This window comes from Lacerta agilis, chromosome 11, assembly GCF_009819535.1.
Source record: "Lacerta agilis isolate rLacAgi1 chromosome 11, rLacAgi1.pri, whole genome shotgun sequence".
Classification (NCBI taxonomy): Eukaryota; Metazoa; Chordata; class Lepidosauria; order Squamata; family Lacertidae; genus Lacerta; species Lacerta agilis.
The window spans coordinates 12,947,894-12,966,235 of record NC_046322.1 but is presented as its reverse complement, the minus strand read 5'-3'; the positions used below and the strand labels follow the sequence as shown (position 1 = coordinate 12,966,235).

At 40.1% G+C, this 18,342-nt stretch overlaps 1 protein-coding gene across 16 annotated transcripts in view; it reads left to right on the top strand.

The window, feature by feature from the left end:
* TCF4 (transcription factor 4) overlaps window positions 1–18,342 on the top strand; it is a 344,386-nt gene that overhangs the window by 97,226 nt on the left and 228,818 nt on the right. For all 16 annotated transcript variants that reach the window (XR_004427588.1, XM_033164645.1, XM_033164641.1 and 13 more), the window contains one exon: window positions 13,119–13,180. Coding sequence is in view for 15 of the 16 variants with exons in the window: in XM_033164645.1 (XP_033020536.1) it covers window positions 13,119–13,180 (62 nt within the window). In the remaining variant the exon portion in view is untranslated. The remainder of the gene's footprint in view (window positions 1–13,118; window positions 13,181–18,342) is intronic.

Below are 18,342 nucleotides of genomic sequence, written 5' to 3'. Positions count from 1 at the left end.
AAGGCATCTTGGTAGCATTCCAAATGGAGGGTTTGCCCCTCAAGGAGCAAGGAAGCCACATTTGGGACATGCACTCTTCTGGAGCCTTTCAAATGGAAACAAGCTTACTCGCTCACACATGATTAGCCACCTGGGGACCTTGATGAACATGGGTAGACATACCTCCCTTTGGTGGAAGGAGCAATCATAGTCCAGAACGTGGTCCAATTGATTAAAACTTAATAACGAAAAGCTTACATGAGCCTCTCAACTATTTAATTTCATAGCAGGAAACAAATTCTGTGGATATGCTGACAACAAGAGACTTTATTCCTTCCCCCACCGAGGTGAGGTGGTGGATTCACTTACAAAAAGTTCTGGAACGGAACATGGTTTAGTGGTAGTGGGGTTCTATGCTTGCTTATAATTTTTCACAAACGATATATTTTTTAACTGCGATATCTGAAGGGCCACTATCATTGGTTCCACCTACTGACTCTTTTGTAAACCAAATAGGAACTCAATCAGCTCTGTCCTCCTGGTGTGAATAGCAATGGAAGCTTTGGGCAAAGTTTTCCTTTTTTGCATCTCATATGGCCCCTCCCACTTTTCTGTGCCTTGGCTTCAGGTACAGAAGTTGAGATAAATGGAGAACTCTGGCTGAATACAGACACTTAACCCATGAAGAAATCAATGATGCTTGCCTGCTTCTTAAATGTGTGATCACAACTTGTGATGAAAGAGGACAACACAGAAGATTGTGCTGATGAGGTTGGAAACTTTGACAAAAATCAGAACCAACTGACTGCAGTGCAGCCACAAGCGTAATTTAATACAACTAATCCAGAATGTGGCAGCTAGACTGGTGACTGGGAGCGGCTGCTGAGACCACATAACACTGGTTTTGAATGACCTACATTGGCTCCCAGTACGTTTTGGAGCACAATTCAAAGTGTTGGTGCTGACCTTTAAAGCCCTAAACGGCCTTGGCCTAGTATACCTGAAGGAGCTTCTCCACCCTCATCGTTCAGCCCAGACACCGAGATCCAGCTCTGATGGTCTTTTGGCGGTTCCCTCCCTGCGAGAAGTGAGGTTACAGGGAACCAGGCAGAGGGCCTTCTTGGTAGTTGCACCCACCCTGTGGAACGCCCTCCCATCAGATGTCAAAGAGAAAAACAACTACCAGACGTTAAGAAGACATCTGAAGGCAGCCCTGTTTAGGGAGGCTTTTAATGTTTAATAGATTATTGCATTTTAGTATTCTGTTGGAAGCCGCCCAGAGTGGTTGGGAAACCCAGCCAGATGGGCGGGGTATAAATAAATTGTAGTAGTAGTAGTAGTAGTTGTGGCGGGGTATAAATAAATTGTAGTAGTAGTAGTAGTAGTAGTTGTTGTTGTGGCGGGGTATAAATAAATTGTAGTAGTAGTAGTAGTAGTAGTAGTAGTAGCAGTTGTTGTTGTTATAAACCAGGAATTGGTTTTTAAAAGCCAAGTAACTTGCTCTCTAACCAGTTTTGAAACCCTGGTCTGCAGCACAGAAAAAGGCCAGAACCTAGAGGATAAACATCTAAAATATTTTTTTAAAAGTAATTTAGTACTGGTGACATACTATTGCCCCCTGACTAAAATGCTGAGGGTGATCTTGAAACGAAGAAATAAATTAGGGAACAATCCAAATGAGAATGTGTTAAGATTAATATCCTATAAACTTAATCACAAAACACATGAGTTTACATGTGTTAAGAGATTGCACACTATGGGCTTTCTTGGTACAGAAAAAAATACCTCAAACACCAAAAGTTTTTTTCGTCAAACCGCTATTCCCCCGTTGGTGCTTCGCAAGACGAAAAATTCGCTATACGACAGCACTCGCAGAATGAATTAATTTCGTCTTGCGAGGCACCACTGTATTGTAATTCTGCAGGGAAAACAAGCTCTTCTCTAAAAGATTCCTTCCCATGAAATTCTATAGCTTGAGGAAATTGCATATGCATGCAACATAGTCATTCATAGACCGCTAATGCAGACCTTTATGACCATGCAGCCATGTGGGGAAAGTGCAGAACTGTTACCATTTTGTAAGGTTCTCAACTTTTGCCACACATTAGAATGCTTGGCAGGAAAAGAAAAAAGTCACTTATATTTGTGTTAAAACAGATAACAGCCATACGGTCGAACACCTTACCACATTTTTAGTTGCGTGTACAGTGGTACCTCGGGTTAAGAACTTAATTCGTTCTGGAGGTCTGTTCTTAACCTGAAACTGTTCTTAACCTGAAGCACCACTTTAGCTAATGGGGCCTCTCGCTGCTGCTGCTGCTTCACCGCCAGAGCAAGATTTCTGTTCTTATCCTGAAGCAAAGTTCTTAACCTGAAGTGTTATTTCTGGGTTAGCGGAGTCTGTAACCTGAAGCGTATGTAACCTGAGGTACCACTGTAGTCATCTTCTAGAAGGAGAGTTGCACTCATGTTGCACTCATAAGTTTCATGAGTAGAACTTTACATCTGTGAATGGAAGCTACTTTCTTTTCATGGAGGTTGAAGTTAGGATCCAAGCCACATTCTTCATTGCAATTACAGTGGTACCTCGGGTTACGTACGCTTTAGGTTACATACACTTCAGGTTACATACACCACTAACCCAGAAATAACACTTCAGGTTAAGAACTTTGCTTCAGGATAAGAACAGAAATCATGCTGTGGCGGCACAGCAGCAGTGGCCGGTCCCATTAGCTAAAGTGGTGCTTCAGGTTAAGAACAGTTTCAGGTTAAGAATGGACCTCCGGAACGAATTAAGTACATAACTGTACCACTGTAATTACAATTTTGATGAGTTCAGCTATAAGCCAAAGCCAGTAGAAGGCAATAGATAAAGTGAGTAATTGACTGTCTGATACAAATATTTTGATGTTGGAATGATCTTCTAAATTACTTGATCAATGAAGCATGGGGTAGAATATTCAGGTAAAAACAACCTGCTTATCAAACAGCCATGGGCAAGCCATTGTTTCTCAGGTTTATCTTAAGAGTGGTTGTGATAATCAAATAGACTAGGAGCAATTTCTAAAATTGAAAAGCATGGAACCGAGGGGTTGAAGATGTGTTTAGGCCTTCTTCAAGTCTCTCTTTTGAGATTTTAGGTAGTAACCATAGATTGTTTCCCGATGTAATTTTCTTTCGGTTTCCTTTTCTTTTTGTTTTCCTCAGCCTATTGTACCTCTCCTAGTGACTGCTCAATCAAGAACGCAGGCTTCAGGCATGATTCAAAAGCTCAAAATGAACTTATATTGGAAAGCTTTCAAGTTTTTTTTTTTTTATAAAAAAGTTCCAAAGCAAGGAAACCTATAGTAGTAAAGTTAGGTTTGCCCAATATCTTTGTAACCAATTTGTACAAGTATTTCATAAATTCTAAATTAAAAAAAACCCTCTAATTTTAGTAATAGCTCATCATTCAGTTTTGAAATCATTTCAAGAATAGCATTTGTGTCTTCATTTTTTTAAAATATACTGATGTATTCTTTTTGGACTATAGATGAGATAAAGAATTAACAATTTTGAAACAATGGGAACGACATGTTCCACTGTGATGAAGGAATTAGATAATCTTGCATGTTTGCTTAAGGGAGTCTGTATCTTGAGACTTTTATAGGGTAATATTAAAGCCCTGAGATGTCTTATTATGCCAATACCCAGAAGATTACTTTAATGAGAAGTAAAGGGCCTTTTTCCAATTACAAGGGAATAACTGTATTAAGTTTCTGTGTTATGTCAACCTGCTTTGATTTGATTACTGAAAAAGAAATGGATTTATCTGTCAGTGTTACTTAATTAAGCCTTCTCATTGATGCTTTGCAGACTAATATAGTGCGGTTTGCACATTTAAGTCTAAATACAAAGAAAATTGGCTGAAAGCTTAGGCACGACCCACGAAGATAATACACAGGAGTGATTGCTTGCCATTTTTCAGATCACTGAGTAAAACTGTAATATGCTATAAAGACCTGAATATTGTAAAGCTGAAATTAAAATAACTTGATGGCAAAGAGCTTTCAGTGATGCAATGAGAGAACTTTGGTACCATGATTCCCTGGCTTTGCTGACATGGGTCATATTGCACATGTTCTTAATTCTTCCATCAGGATGTATTTGTTTGTTTCTGTTCCCATCCCTTTTTACCTCAGTAACTTACATATTGCAACAGAAATTTGTACATCCCCCCAAGAAAAACAGATTAAAAAACAGATCTTCAAAATCCTGCTTTTTCAGAAGAATTTTTGACTTTTAGAAGATTTGGGTACAGGGAATTCCACAGTTCTTCTTTTGCTATACAGGTGTCCAGGACATGTTCATGCTCACCTCTTGTGGCGTATATGGTGGTTCAGCCATGTAATGAGCATAATTGATGTATTCCATCTATGCATGGAGAAGAAGTGAGAATGGCCTGATTCTAATGGTGATCAGCTGTGCACTAAGGAGCAATTAAAAATACCTATATCATGTGCGCAGCAACACCCTTTTGTATATAGATTTCAGATCTCTGGCAGGAATATGAGAAAACCCTCATGGGTGGAATTCATCATCACACTGATACAATTGCTGAAACAGTGCACACATGTCTGCTTGCTAGATGGAACTATTCCCACCTCACCCCCCACCCTGTATGCTGTTCTGTGGGTTCTTCCAACCCTCTAGAGCAGATTGGGGGGAGGCTTGGGGGAGGAGAGGGGGAATGCCTCATTACGCTAGCAGAGGAGTCCTTGTTCTGGCTTCCAATAGCGCAGAATCCAGCCCCATGATTTTTAGTTTCTGTATTGATAGTTTTAAAAGTGAGTGTTGCTCTAGAAAAAGAGCCTGTTGATACTAGCCAATGGTGATTTGCAGTCAGAATGCAAATGGTGTTTCCTCTACTAGAAGGAACTGTGTAAGTCTTTTAGTGCACCATTCAGATAACAGTTCCTGCCCTCATCATCTCTCATTAGAGGGCCACCAGAAGTAGGTCAGCTCACTTTGTTGCATGAGTGATCCAGCGGCCTATAAATGATGTAAATCAAGTATGGGCAGAATGTAGAGATGACGGTTCACTGGTGGACCATTCAACAGTGGACCACCTAATAGTTGCTGGTTACTGTGATTCTTGCATACGATGTTGGATTTAAAGTGGATCTTGGTCTAATCCCAAAAGACACTAGTTCTGCTCATAGAGGAAAATGCACAGGTTCACTGAACACAGCTTTGTTTGATGTTATTGTGTAGCAGGTTTAACATATACTAGTAGATCCTGGGGATTCTAGTACAGGCATAGGCAACTTTTGGCCCTCCAGATGTTTTGGCCTACAACTCCGCTTGGCAGGGGGTTGGACTGGATGGCCCTTGTGGTCTCTTCCAACTCTATGATTCTATGAACTCCCATGATCCCTAGCTAACAGGACTAGTGGTCAGCGATGATGGGAATTGTAGTCCAAACATCTGGAGGGCCGAAAGGTTGCCTATGCCTGTTCTAGTAGATCCTGGGGCATAGAGATCAAGTAAGATTGAATTTTACCCAGCCCTGATACAAACAAATCAAACCATAAATTTAAGAAAAGCCTAAGTTGGAACTTCCTCCTGTACTGGCCAGGTTTGAAATCAGAAATGTGGTTATGGGTGATACTTGCATTTCCATTCTGCCTGTACGGGTGGCAACCATTTTAGGCACATCCAGTTGACACACAATCGCCGACACATGTGTCCTTTTGGACCTAGAAGAAGGCGGATTGGGGGCAGAACGGGGTGGGGGGTGCTTCTATGCCCTCCGCTGGTGGGCACTGGTGGGGGTCTGGGAATGGAAACCCACATGAAGTGGTCTCCACCTGTAGATAAAATATTGCATAATAAGCCTCAGATTTTTTTTGGGGGGGGGAGCGTATATGAGCAATACTGAACATTCATGTCTGATTTTCCCTAGTGCTACATACAGTTTTCTTTTGCTTTAGTTTGCACTGCTGTTTTGATTTTCCAGTTAAATTCATACAGTTATCACTTTGAATGTTTAGGAATCGGTGACTATAGGATCTGCACGCATGGATGCCACTGCAGGACACAGAAGTAAAACAGGTGCATTTTTCCCCCAGGTAGAAATTGTAGGTTTTCAGGCTGATGGTCTCAACTGAAGGGTGAAATCAAAATGACACACAACATTCAGAGGCATATCTGAGTTGGATTCTATCATGTTTTTGACCCTTTTCAGAAAAAGAGAGAGAATGCTGCTGTTGCAGGAATATTTATCTGTTCACTCTGTAGATGTCTTTGCATCTAGATTCACGATGTTCGTATTTGAGTAGGACACATTGCTGTAATTTAGCCTTGAGGTATCACTGACATGCATTATTGTGGAGAAGTCGGGGGGGGGGAGTTATCGTCACAACTTCTGGACTATCTCGTGGTAAAGAAGACTTTTACATGCCACTACAAACATCCTAGAACTTAGGAGCAGCAATGGCAACAATATAAGCTGAAAGGTGTTTAACCTGAGTTAGAAGCATTACAACCAAATTTTAGGATATAGGCATGCATTATCATGTTATGAATGAAAGTAGCCGAATGTTTAGCATAAGTCAGGCTAAAGTGAAGTTTTGCGTGTATTATGTGACATTTGGGTAAAAATAGAGGGGAGTTAATTGGCAGAGAAAAATATTAGTGCAAGAAAGTCTGAGGGTTGTATCCTTGTGAATGTGGAATGACTCCACAACTGCAGTGGAACTTATCCCTCTCTCTCCTGTCCCCCATGTTTCCCAAGATCTGCTCTGGAGGGTTGGATGAAAAAGGAGGGGAAAGTTGTATTGCACTTACAGATGTCATTTCATGAAGCTCCTAAATACAGTTAATGATTTAGTTGGATACCGTCCTAAAGATCTAGAATTAGCTGCCCCCATTCTACACACAGTTTAAGGATACTGAATGAATTTTCCATGGCTAAAGTAGCCAAAGCAGTGTTAGATGTAGTTTTATACCTGCAGCTTGTTCACACAAACAAGTTTGGAATTTGAATAACAATAGCACTAAGCAGTGATTTGCACATGAAAATGGAATATCACAGATCAAACACCAGAGATCAAAATTTTATGCTTTATGCAATGCTTTTTATTGGCAACAGGTCAAACACTCAGCTGTGAAACATCATCTGTTGAGTCCCGTTGACTTCAAGTGACCACAGTGGATTAAATTAAAGTATGTTTGTTTAAATGTCTTGTGGATCCCACTGTTTGGCAGCAATCCGAACTTTGTTTGCTAATAAATTTGCAGATGATTAGGGTATTTGTGTCTTGGGAGAGTTAAGTGGAGATGTGCATTTCAATCAGATAAGTTATTAGGAAGAGAAAGAGTCTGCTCTTGGTTATACTAGTAAAGTCAATTCACATATAGAGTTCATGACTGGCCACCCTCTTAGTTGCTCTGTTGAATTTTGATGAGGGAACATTTGTAGTAAAATGTGGGAATGGCTGTTGCAAAGACCTAATGCATGTTAAAACACTTTGGAATTCACAAGAGGATCACACATATTTGCAGTAGTCACAATAAATAATATCTACAGTCATATCGATATTGATTTCTATAACCTTTCTGTACACATAAACACACACACACACACACATTTTACTGATTGGGTATGCTACAGGATCATTGCTGCTAAAATATTTACATCATACATGACATTTTCCCCACTCAAGTCATAAACTTTGGGTGACATCCAACAGTGTCCATCTGCCTGTGGAATAGACTTCTGCTCATGTAAAATAACTTTCCCATACTACTCTTCTCTGTCCAGCACCTGGCACACCCACAAAATTTGCTGTTGAGCATTGAGGAACCTCTGGCAGACTGGGGACACAAAGGAGGGCTGCAGGAGGGAGAAACCCCATTGCCTGAGTGGAAGATGGATACCCCTCATTTACAGCAGGCTGAAATTTGGCACAGCTGTGACATGACCAGCTTACATTATTGTTTAAACCTTTGTGGAGGAGCTGGAATTTCGGGGAAAGAAAGAATGGGAAGGGAGGCCATACACAAAATTGCAATTAAAAAAAATTGTTCTGGGCATAAGCTTTCATGTGCATGCACACTTCTTCTGGATCCACACAAAAGCTTATACCCTGAACAAACTTAGTTGGTCTCTAAGGCAGTGTTTTTCAACCTTTTTTGGGCAAAGGCACACTTGTTTCATGAAAAAAATCACGAGGCACACCACCATTAGAAAATGTTAAAAAATTTAACTCTGTGCCTATATTGACTATATATAAAGTAATTTTTCATTTTTTCCCACGGCACACCAGGCAACATCTCGCGGCACACTAGTGTGCCGCGGAACAGTGGTTGAAAAACACTGCTCTAAGGTGCTACTGGACAGTTTCTTTTTTATTATTTATTTTGATAGACCAACACAGCTACCTACCTGAAACAAAATTGCAAGTTTGGGAATAAGTAGCTGGACATTCATAAATCATCACATGTATCATAATTTAGGCTATGATCCTGTATTCAGATATGTATGATTTTCACTTAGGCTAATGATTGATTTCTCCTGGGCACGTGATTTCAGCGTTTAGAATGGAGCAGAGACTGTGAAGCCAAAATGTGCTGAAAAAGTCTGTTGAAAAGCCATTCAGTTTCATCTATGGTTTGGATGTGCCTTGAATCAGAATCCAAAAGAGTTAATAATCAGTTGCATAACACCCGTGATTTTAAAAAGCTCTGCCTAATTAACTGAATGCAATGGTTGATCTGATCTGTCATTTAAATGATGCACATATTTTAAAGAATGTAATTAAATATTTACCTGGAATGTCTTGTGTTATTAGCACTTTAATGTTTCATTGAGATATTAGGAATTGTGATGCGGAGAAATATAACATTAACAAACATGTTAACATGCAAGGGGAGGGGGAGAGATCAAGGTGGATTCAAACACTTTCTTTGCTCATACAGCTAGGTCACAGATACGCAGCGCAGATGCCTAAGCTTCATAACTGCACGTGCAAACCCAATTCATATTCTACATGTAATTTAAGTGCTTTGCTTTTGTTAATCTTTTCTACATGACTTTTTGTTCAATCAGATTAAATCTATTGTTTCAAGTAATAGAATTAATAAAAATCCATAATGAATGTGATGGCGGATAATGCTCTAGGATCCCTTTATGATAAATTAATGGCTTGCTCTCACCTGGAAAGTTGTTCCAGTTATTTAAAGAGGAAGTATGTGGTTTTAGAAGTGTGGAGGCATTCAGTAATGTTCCGTAAGAATGACTACACTGGACTTCTGGTTTTATATTTCTGCTTCTTGATTTAAGCACTCAAAACAGTATCCAAGGAAGGGATGCCAACTGTTTTTTTTAGCAGTGCACATTGCTGAGGAAAGCACCATTCCGTTGCATTCAGTTGACAAATTGTGGCTATTCATCAGATAACAAGATTGTCCTGTTCATCTGGTATCTTCTCAGTTCCTTCCTTCCAAAAACCGAGAGCCTAGGAAGAGCCCTGCTTGATCAGGCCAGAGACCCATGCAGTCCATCATTTTTGTTTTCAGTGGTCAACCAGATGCCCTTGGGAAGCAGGACCTGAGTGCAACTGCATTCTCTCCACCTGGTAGCTTTTAAGCAGAGGCATAAAGCCATTGACAGTCTTATCCTCCATGAATTTGTCCAATCCTCTTTTCAAGTCTTGCGAACTGGTGGCCATTATTACCAGGATCACAGTACATTTGGGACTGCCTCTCCTCATATGACCCAACCTGGACCCTGCAATCATAAACTGAGGCCCTTCTTCATGTGCCTTCTCTGCCAAAGTTCCGGAGGGTGGCAACACAAGAACAACAGTGACTCCCTGTTTGTTGACTGCTTTCCCCAGGCAGGTTCAGCTGGCACCTTCATTAAACACCTTTAGGGTGGCAGGCGAAAACGTTCCTCTTTAATCAGGCCTTTGACATCTGGTGCTGTGCTGTGTTGTGGTGTGTTGTGGATTATTGGGTTGTCCTTGTTTTTATTATGTATTTTGTGATTTTTTTGTATTTTTATGTTTTAAATCTCTCTGTGAGAGTATACTACTACTACTACTACTACTACTACTACTTACTGTGGGAGAAAATTCCATAGTCTTAACTATAGGTTAGGTCATGACGTGCTCGGCATAGTTCTGATGCTGAAGGGAAGTGGTGCTTTATCCATTTCCCCTGATTCCTCAATCCTTCTACAGTTGTCTGTGAGAGACCCTCTGGAACAGTCAGTGTAAAAGGCTGCAGAGGGAATGAGGAATTGGTGAAAATCACCACCCTGTCCCCTTCCTCCAGTGGGAAGCTTCTGCTGCATTCTGGGTCCCTGGATTCTGGTTCCATTTATGCAGGTCTGAGGCCATCCCTATGTTTTCTGAAAACAGCCATATCATGAGGAAGAATTGTATTCAGTATCTGCTTGTCAGGGAATGGTAAGCTTTACTCAAGAAAATGGGGAAAGGGTTACATCCGCCTCCTGGATGCTGAGGGCCCAATCCAAATCTCTTTTCCCCCTCATAACGGCAATTTGCTAAAATTTTAAGAGACACCCAGGAAATCCAGGTCATGGGTTTGTGTCATCTTGCCTGGTTAAGCCCCGAGTGACTTTCCATAGTAATATAACTCAGGGTCATCCAACGAAGCAGAACAAAATGACAGACAAAAGAAAGTACTATTTCAAAGCACATACCTGTAGTTAAGCTGTGGAGTTCACTACCACAAGATGTAGTGATGATCACCGACTTGGACAGCTTTGAAAGGGTATTCGACAAATTGATAGAGGTATGGTTGTTAAAGGCTGCTAGCCACAAGGACTATATTACATCCTTGATCAGAGGTGGTAATGTTGAGGGTCACAGGCAGAAGAGTACCCTTGTACTTGTGTCTGGTTTGCAGGCTGCCAGGGTTATCTGGTTGGCTACTGTCTGTCTGTCTGAACAAGACAGGACTTTGGTATGATGCAGCAGGGCTTTCCTTAATTTCTCACCACAAAACCTCATTCTGGCAGTGTAAAATTATTTCAAAACAATGTAAAGCCCCTTTAAACTACTAGTAGCAGCTGGGAGGAGTTGTACTCTTGGCTCCAGTACAATGCATCTAACACAAACATTTAGGGATAGGATATTTTCTCTCTGCCTGCTTTGGTATGCTATTCTTCATATGTTATGATTTGATATTAAATATCACTGGGAAAAAATAATTCACTAGAACTTTATAGTTATGCTTAAAATTAAGCTTGCTCTTAATTGCTTTGCTGGACGTCTGCCTAACTAGAATAGTCACAGGAGATTCTCAACACATTTTTAATGAGCAGTCAGGCAAGCATACTCCAACGCGCTTTAGTATGCCACAAAGCACGTAATGGACTCTGCCTTAAACAGTAGAGTTGAGGGACTTCTGTTTCTTCTCTTGGGCCCTGACACAACCTCAGAACTGCCACAATGTACCCTGAGGCACATGATGCACTGTCTCTGACTATCCACAAGGAACACCAGGTTGCATTCAAGGACAATTGGAAAACAGCCATTCTGCTTCCCTTCTCAGGTGGCCTAAGTCAATAAAATTAGACAACAGAGCAAGCTGTAATGAAAATAACTCACGTGGAAACATATTGTGTGCTCCCTCCCTCCATTCTTCCCTTCCTCACTTCTTCTCTTTATTTTATTTACTAAAAGAGCAGCTTTCCATTAGAAGCCTCCTCCAGTGAAATAAGCACAAGAGGTGCAGTTTACTGGGGAAACAAACATTTCTGTACCCTCTTCCATTTTGTCAAGGAGAAGCATGTAGTTGTAGAGTAATAATTAAAAATTCCTATAACCTTTTTCATCAAAAAGGTCTTAATAGCAGTTTAGCATATGTAATTAGTTAAGCCTTGCAGCACCTTTGCGAGGTGAATGCTATACCTTCCAGTTCCCAAAAGGTGATTTTCTGAGAGTCATAAATCTGGAATGAAGGACAGAATGCAAAGTTTTTAACCTCCTTGGTTCATGCTACAAACTGCTTCTTTGCATTGGCAGAAATAATTTTTGGAAATTTCTGTTACAACAGTCTTAATATTCTAAGTCAAAAGGAATGACAGATCAACAGTACAGCTCACATTTTGAGCTAACCTTCTCAAGAGGTACTTCCCAGGCACTGGAATATTTTATTCCCATAGTTGTTAACCCCCAAAGCTGAAAATACGTTGGGAAGTTTCCAAAAAGTTTTCGAGTTTCAGCAAGCCAACCTGAAGAGTTTAGATCAGTTGGATTTGCCAACTGACCAGGAAAAGACAACAGCTGGACATTTTTGAACTCCCAGTCCTCAACAGAATTGGACAACTTGCCCAACTGCCAGGGTTGATGGGAATTGTATTCCAAAACTTCTGGAATACATCAAGTTGAGGAGGGCTGCCTGAGTGAATTGATTACTTTTGTGATTGATTGATTGATTGATTGACTCCTTGGTTCCACCCACACAATCACTGTGCCCCCTGCAGGTATTGGGATTTTAAAATTTATTTATTTAAATAGTTGGCAGCCCTGAAAAATGCATCTGGTGAGTTCACGGCCGAGCTGAATTTTAAGTTCTTTAGTGTCTCAATTCAGCAGTTTTGTTCATTGAAACACAGGATCCCCAGCCTGCAAGTTTTTCTTTTTTCTTTTATGAGGGATGCTCTCCAAATCAATTCATCAAAAGTGATTCATGAAGGGATATTTCTTGCAGTTATACAAAATAACTTTTATATAGGGAGAGTCTTTCATCAGCCCCTCTGCTTTATTTGCTACGTAGCATTGTCAGTTTTATCCTTGAGCCTGTGTGGTTTTGCGCTAGGTTTTGAATTCCAACTTTAGTCAGTGACTTCCAGCCACTTCTTAAATGTCTCCTGAAAGACTGAGTGACTAGAATAATTTTTATGTGCAAACCCTCCGGTTCCTGAGGGTCCAGTTCATTTCTGCTGTGAATTTAAATGAGTTAATTTAAGTGGTTGGGTCAGAAGCCACTATCATTTTAGTAGCCCTGTGCTTGGTTCTTAATTAAAGGCAACAGGAGATTAATTTGAAACATTAATTTAAAAGTGCCTATACAAAAGGAAAGAATTATTGCAATAAAGCCTAAAGAACTTTTTTTGTCCCTAGATGTAGAAGACAGAACTAGCTCAGGGTCCTGGGGGAACGGAGGACATCCTAGTCCATCCAGGGTAAGTATATCTAATCTTTTTTCTCTTCCTCACCAGACTTCCTGTGTATGTAAATTTAAAATCTAAATGTGAGTTTTACACCTGATTGCTTAGGAAAATGTACATGCAAATTTGGTTACAGAGCATCCTCTTCCCAGAATTGCTTTTTTTAAAAAAGATTCTTATCTGATCCCATGGTTGAATTTGACAACTGCTCTGTTCCTGCTAAGAGGGAGCAGGGAACTTCATTAAAATGACTTCTTTTTTTGCCTTGCTTGTTGCTATCAGCCCCTGTTCCATTGCTGTAAGTTATCTCTGGTCTGTAAGCTGTGTTTTTGGTAGCGGTTGACTTTTCATTTGTCATAGATGGCTTTCCAGATGTTTTTACTTAATAGGAACAAAATATGTAAGACACACTCTGGACATCTTGCATTCTAGGAGATTTCCAAGCACAATAAGAAAATAAGGATTTCCAAGCCTTAGTCTTGATACCATTATTATGATATATAAGGTGTATATAGATGCTTATTAAAGCATAAGTAAAAATATAGATGGATAGAGCCATTGTATAATACAATTAGTTCAAAATAGTTAAAGTTCATATATCTACATTTATTCTTCTACACCCAGACTAAAAGGGTTCTAGAGGGAATAATAATTGTCTTTGAGCAATTTTATTTGTCTGTGACACAATGGCCATTACAAAGCATGGGAATAATGCAAGTAGCTACAGTCACAGATTGGTAGCGTATCTACACTCCTGCTAGGAGAAACACTAGGGAAGCAGGGACAAAACATACCACTAATAATACCACTAATAATGTATTTTAATATTTGTTGGAAGCCGCCCAGAGTGGCTGGGGAAACCCAGCCAGATGGGTGGGGTACAAGTAATAAATAATAATAATAATAATAATAATAATAATAATAATAATAATAATAATAAATACAAACTGAAATTAACAGCAGCATCAAAAACTATTACAGGCAATCCTCTTTGTAGTCTTTGGCAGACATCATTAGAAGATTGTGGTGATTTTTTTTGAGCTACTACCACATAGGTGGCAACCTTGTTTGCAATTATTTTATTGTGGTCTGCCAACAGATGAGAAATAATATCTATCAGGGTCCAACCAGCTTTTGCTTTCAAAGATCTCCCCTAAAAAAGCCAAGCTTTGAGAGCTCTGTACAAGGAACAGTGCAAAAGGCAATGTACCATATCTTCCACCTTCCACCTGTCTGCTGGGCATAGGGAATCCCGTTATACTTTCCCCTGGAGGCATTGTTGGAAATAATGATCTATCTTGCTTCCTTTTTGTCTCATCCATATGTAATTCTCAACCCCAAAGCTCCCCCCCCCATAAGCTTATTCAGCTACATGTGTAGCACACCTTTAGAGCCATTTCCCATGATGTCTCTGCGGCAGTAAGAGAAGTGAGAACTGTTCTTCAGCATCTATTGGGATGCTTTGGCTACAGCCGAGAGATCGATCTGGTTTTCATGAGTTTTACAGTAATGTTATTGCTGTTTCGATGTAAGCTACCTTGTCTATTCTACTTGAGATAGGTGCATGCATGTCCGTGGCTCAATGGTATTTCCTAGCAACTGTTTTAGGACTTCGTCATCTTTTTTTCCAAGTTACATGGTTTTTCAGTATGATGTGGCAATGTATTATCCCAAGTTTCTGCTTATCAACCTCCTTCTGATGTGGAAACATTTATAGGCCAAGGGCGACATTCCCTTGAAGGCAGCCCTTCTATGGGCCACATATCAGTTGAGGGTGGAGCTAGTACCAGGAGGAGGGAAAGTGGGTGGAGCAACAAATGCAGATTTTACCTTTGTACGGTTGGCTAGTTTCAACACAGGACTCATAAACACACCCCACACCCAGTATCTTCCACTTTTCCAACTCTATAATTCTATGATCCAGAGATTGAAGAAGGCACTATCAGAGTTCAAGGATACATTCCAGCCAGGCAAAAACCAGTCTGGGTATGAAGCAAGGCCAGCGAGGAGAAAGGGTGTGGGGCTTGGGGAAAGTTCTGAGGTCCAGATTGAGGCCTGGAGGGGGTTGCATTAAGCCCTTGAGATCCCCCACCTTTGACTTGTGTCGTGGTCAAGCCAGCTCCGTAGACTGCGTAGCCTGTATATGGAAGTGTCTCTCATTTATGTCCCAGACACATTTTGGAATGGCTCCCCAACTCTTGCTGCTGTTCCTCAAGGAGGTTAAATATTTGCTTTATTTGCTAACAATATTTATATCCTGCCTTGCAATGAAATATCCAAGGTGACTTAAGATCAGTATGAAGTACACACACCATGATAAAAACAGCAAGGAGAATCAATATTAATAGATAGAAATGATGGGGTGGCGGGTGGGGGAACAGTGGAACAGAAACAAGAACTAGGTGTCTCTGTCATTGAATCTTCCTAGCAGTAATATAAACACTCCTGTGTTAGAGCTGAAAATTCTGTTTGGAGAGACATGATCCTGTGGGAGCCAAAAGGTCTACTGGGAATAATCCCCTGTAATCTGACCTTTTGGCCAGTTCGGATTTCTGGACAATTGTGGTATTCAAGGGGGAAAAGTAGTCTTGTTCTGTCAGTTTTTTTACCTATTCGTGCTAGTTACTAGATGCAAATTACCCCTTTGTCTGCTTGTTCTATATAACCCCTCACTATTCCTAACTTGGATATAATTGCTTGTATTTTCTTTTACACATAGCTTACATATTTTGTGGACACGCTCCAGCTTTCAAAGGGATGACCAGTTGTGGTGTTTTGCCAAGGTTAAAGAGATGATACCTGAACCTTCAAGTTAAGGACATTTTAAAAAGCTGGAGATATCCTCTCTCTTTGACACTATGCTCCTAACTGCAGTCTTCAAAGCACTTTAGGATCTTCCAGCTTACTATTTTGCAAGCCATTACTCCAGCTGTCAAGTTTGACATTCAAGTGCATTATGTAGATGAGGTGAAGCTGTCTCTCCTTCTCATATTACAATGCTCACACATTCATTCCTATTGGCAGTAAGCAATAGACTCAGGAAATACATCTTAGTAGTATCGAAATTACTAATTCTTATGACAGTTGGAGGAGATTAGAACGGTCGCATTCCCCACCCCTCAAAAAAAAAAAAAAAAAAAAGCCCAACATTCATTTGACTGGTGCAGTTGGTTTATGCCTCCCACTTTAAATCATTGTGTTTTCCAAGATACACAAGGTTTGAACCAAGCAAAAGAAGGTTTCCGGGTCTTTAAAATCTAAAGTAGCACCATTGTCTATACTTCAAACTTCTTTCTTTGTGATAATTTTGCCCCATTCTGACAGGCAAATGTGTTTATGTTCAATGTGGTGCTGTTATGCACATTTATATCATGCTTAAGCAAAGAACATATTGAGTCGTAAAGACAGCATAAAGATCTCATAAAACAATATGAATTAAATATATAAAATACAACTCATTCAGATAATAATATGCAAATAATAATGTCTAGTTGAGGAACTGCAAGGAAAGCCAATGCTAATATAAAAGTTTTTAGCAATATTGTGGTATCATCATTTCTGTTGCTATAAAGAACCGATTATCAGTTGTCCACCTAGTTCAGCGCTATCTGTGCAGCAGCTCTTAAAATCTTCAGGATCTTCATGGGCATCCACCGGGGTAGAGCAATAGGTTAGTTTACCCAGATGAACTATAACCTCCAGATTCCCTTTCATTTTTTTTGGGGGGGGAGTTTCTATCATTTATAGGTCATGCGATATGAGGAAGAATATGCAAGCCCAATTCCTCTCATTTGTTTTGTGAGAAACCTTGCTATTCACATCCTGTAAGCTCTCAAAATCTACATATCCAAGATGGCCCTGGCTAATCTGGATTAATTTTATAAACCACTCTACTCAGATTGCAACTACAAAAGTACTCTGCCCACTTTGTGTTGCCTTTTCACAGTAGCTGATACCGAAATACAACCAGGTTGTATAAAAAGGGGATTAGGAGCATGATCTGGAATCTCCTCTGTTCATCCATTGGGCTACAAGCTTTCACCAAGGAGGAAGAACAATGCTGACACCTGGTATTGTTACTGCTGGAGAGTAGGAACATCCCCAACATTTTCCATTTAAATCCCCTTTTCAATTTATCCTCAGTGAAAGCCGTATTTTCCCTGGAATGCTTGAATTTTAGAATTGTGGTAAAGGCAGTTGAGAAATCATTCTGAAGGGGATCGCGGGAGAATCTGCATTCTTGCACTCGGGCTGTAATCTTTTCCCCTTTAAAAAACAACATCACATTCTGAAGTAAAACAGAAAATGCAAATATTATATTTACTTTAATTGACAAATGTAGTTATAAACATTTCTTCTTTCAGTAGTGATATATGCTGTGCAAAATTTAGTATAACAATTTTTTCATTTAGCGAAAAGCAATTGGTGCAAAAGTAGAATGGACTTTTAAAAGTAACCTGATTGCACACGGAATCAGCACATCAAACCTCTGAAAGAATTATAAAATAGCCAGGAGGAACAAGTTAATTTCAGTACAGCCAGTGTTGCAGTCTGAAGTGCCTGGAATAGAGCAGTGTTTTTCAACCTTTTTTGGGCAAAGGCACACTTGTTTCATGAAAAAAATCACGAGGCACACCACCATTAGAAAATGTTTAAAAAATTAACTCTGTGCTTATATTAACTATATATAAAGTAATTCTCTTGAATAGGAATCAAATAAACACAAAGAAAGTATTTTATAATTCTTGGACTTAAGAGCAGGGGTCCCCAAACTAAGACCCGGGGGCCGGATGTGGCCCAATCGCCTTCTAAATGCTGCCCGCGGATGGTCCAGGATTCAGCGTGTTTTTACAGAATTGGAACCTGTCCTTTTATTTAAAATGCATCTCTGGGTTATTTGTGGGGCATAGGAATTTGTTCATATTTTTTTCAAAATATAGTCCAGCCCCAAGTAAGGTCTGAGGGACTCTAGTCTTGTACCTGAGTGACTTTTTGTGACAAAGACATGAGTGGAGAAGCTCCTGAGACATCCTGACATGATATAATTAACTGCCATGCCACACTTGAGAGCCCAGCCAATGTGGTGTTTCCCTTTTTTGTGATGATCTTGTGTACAATTCACGGCAGTGGTTGTCCACATACCTGTGCACAGCAGTGGTTGTCCACACCGTGTTGTC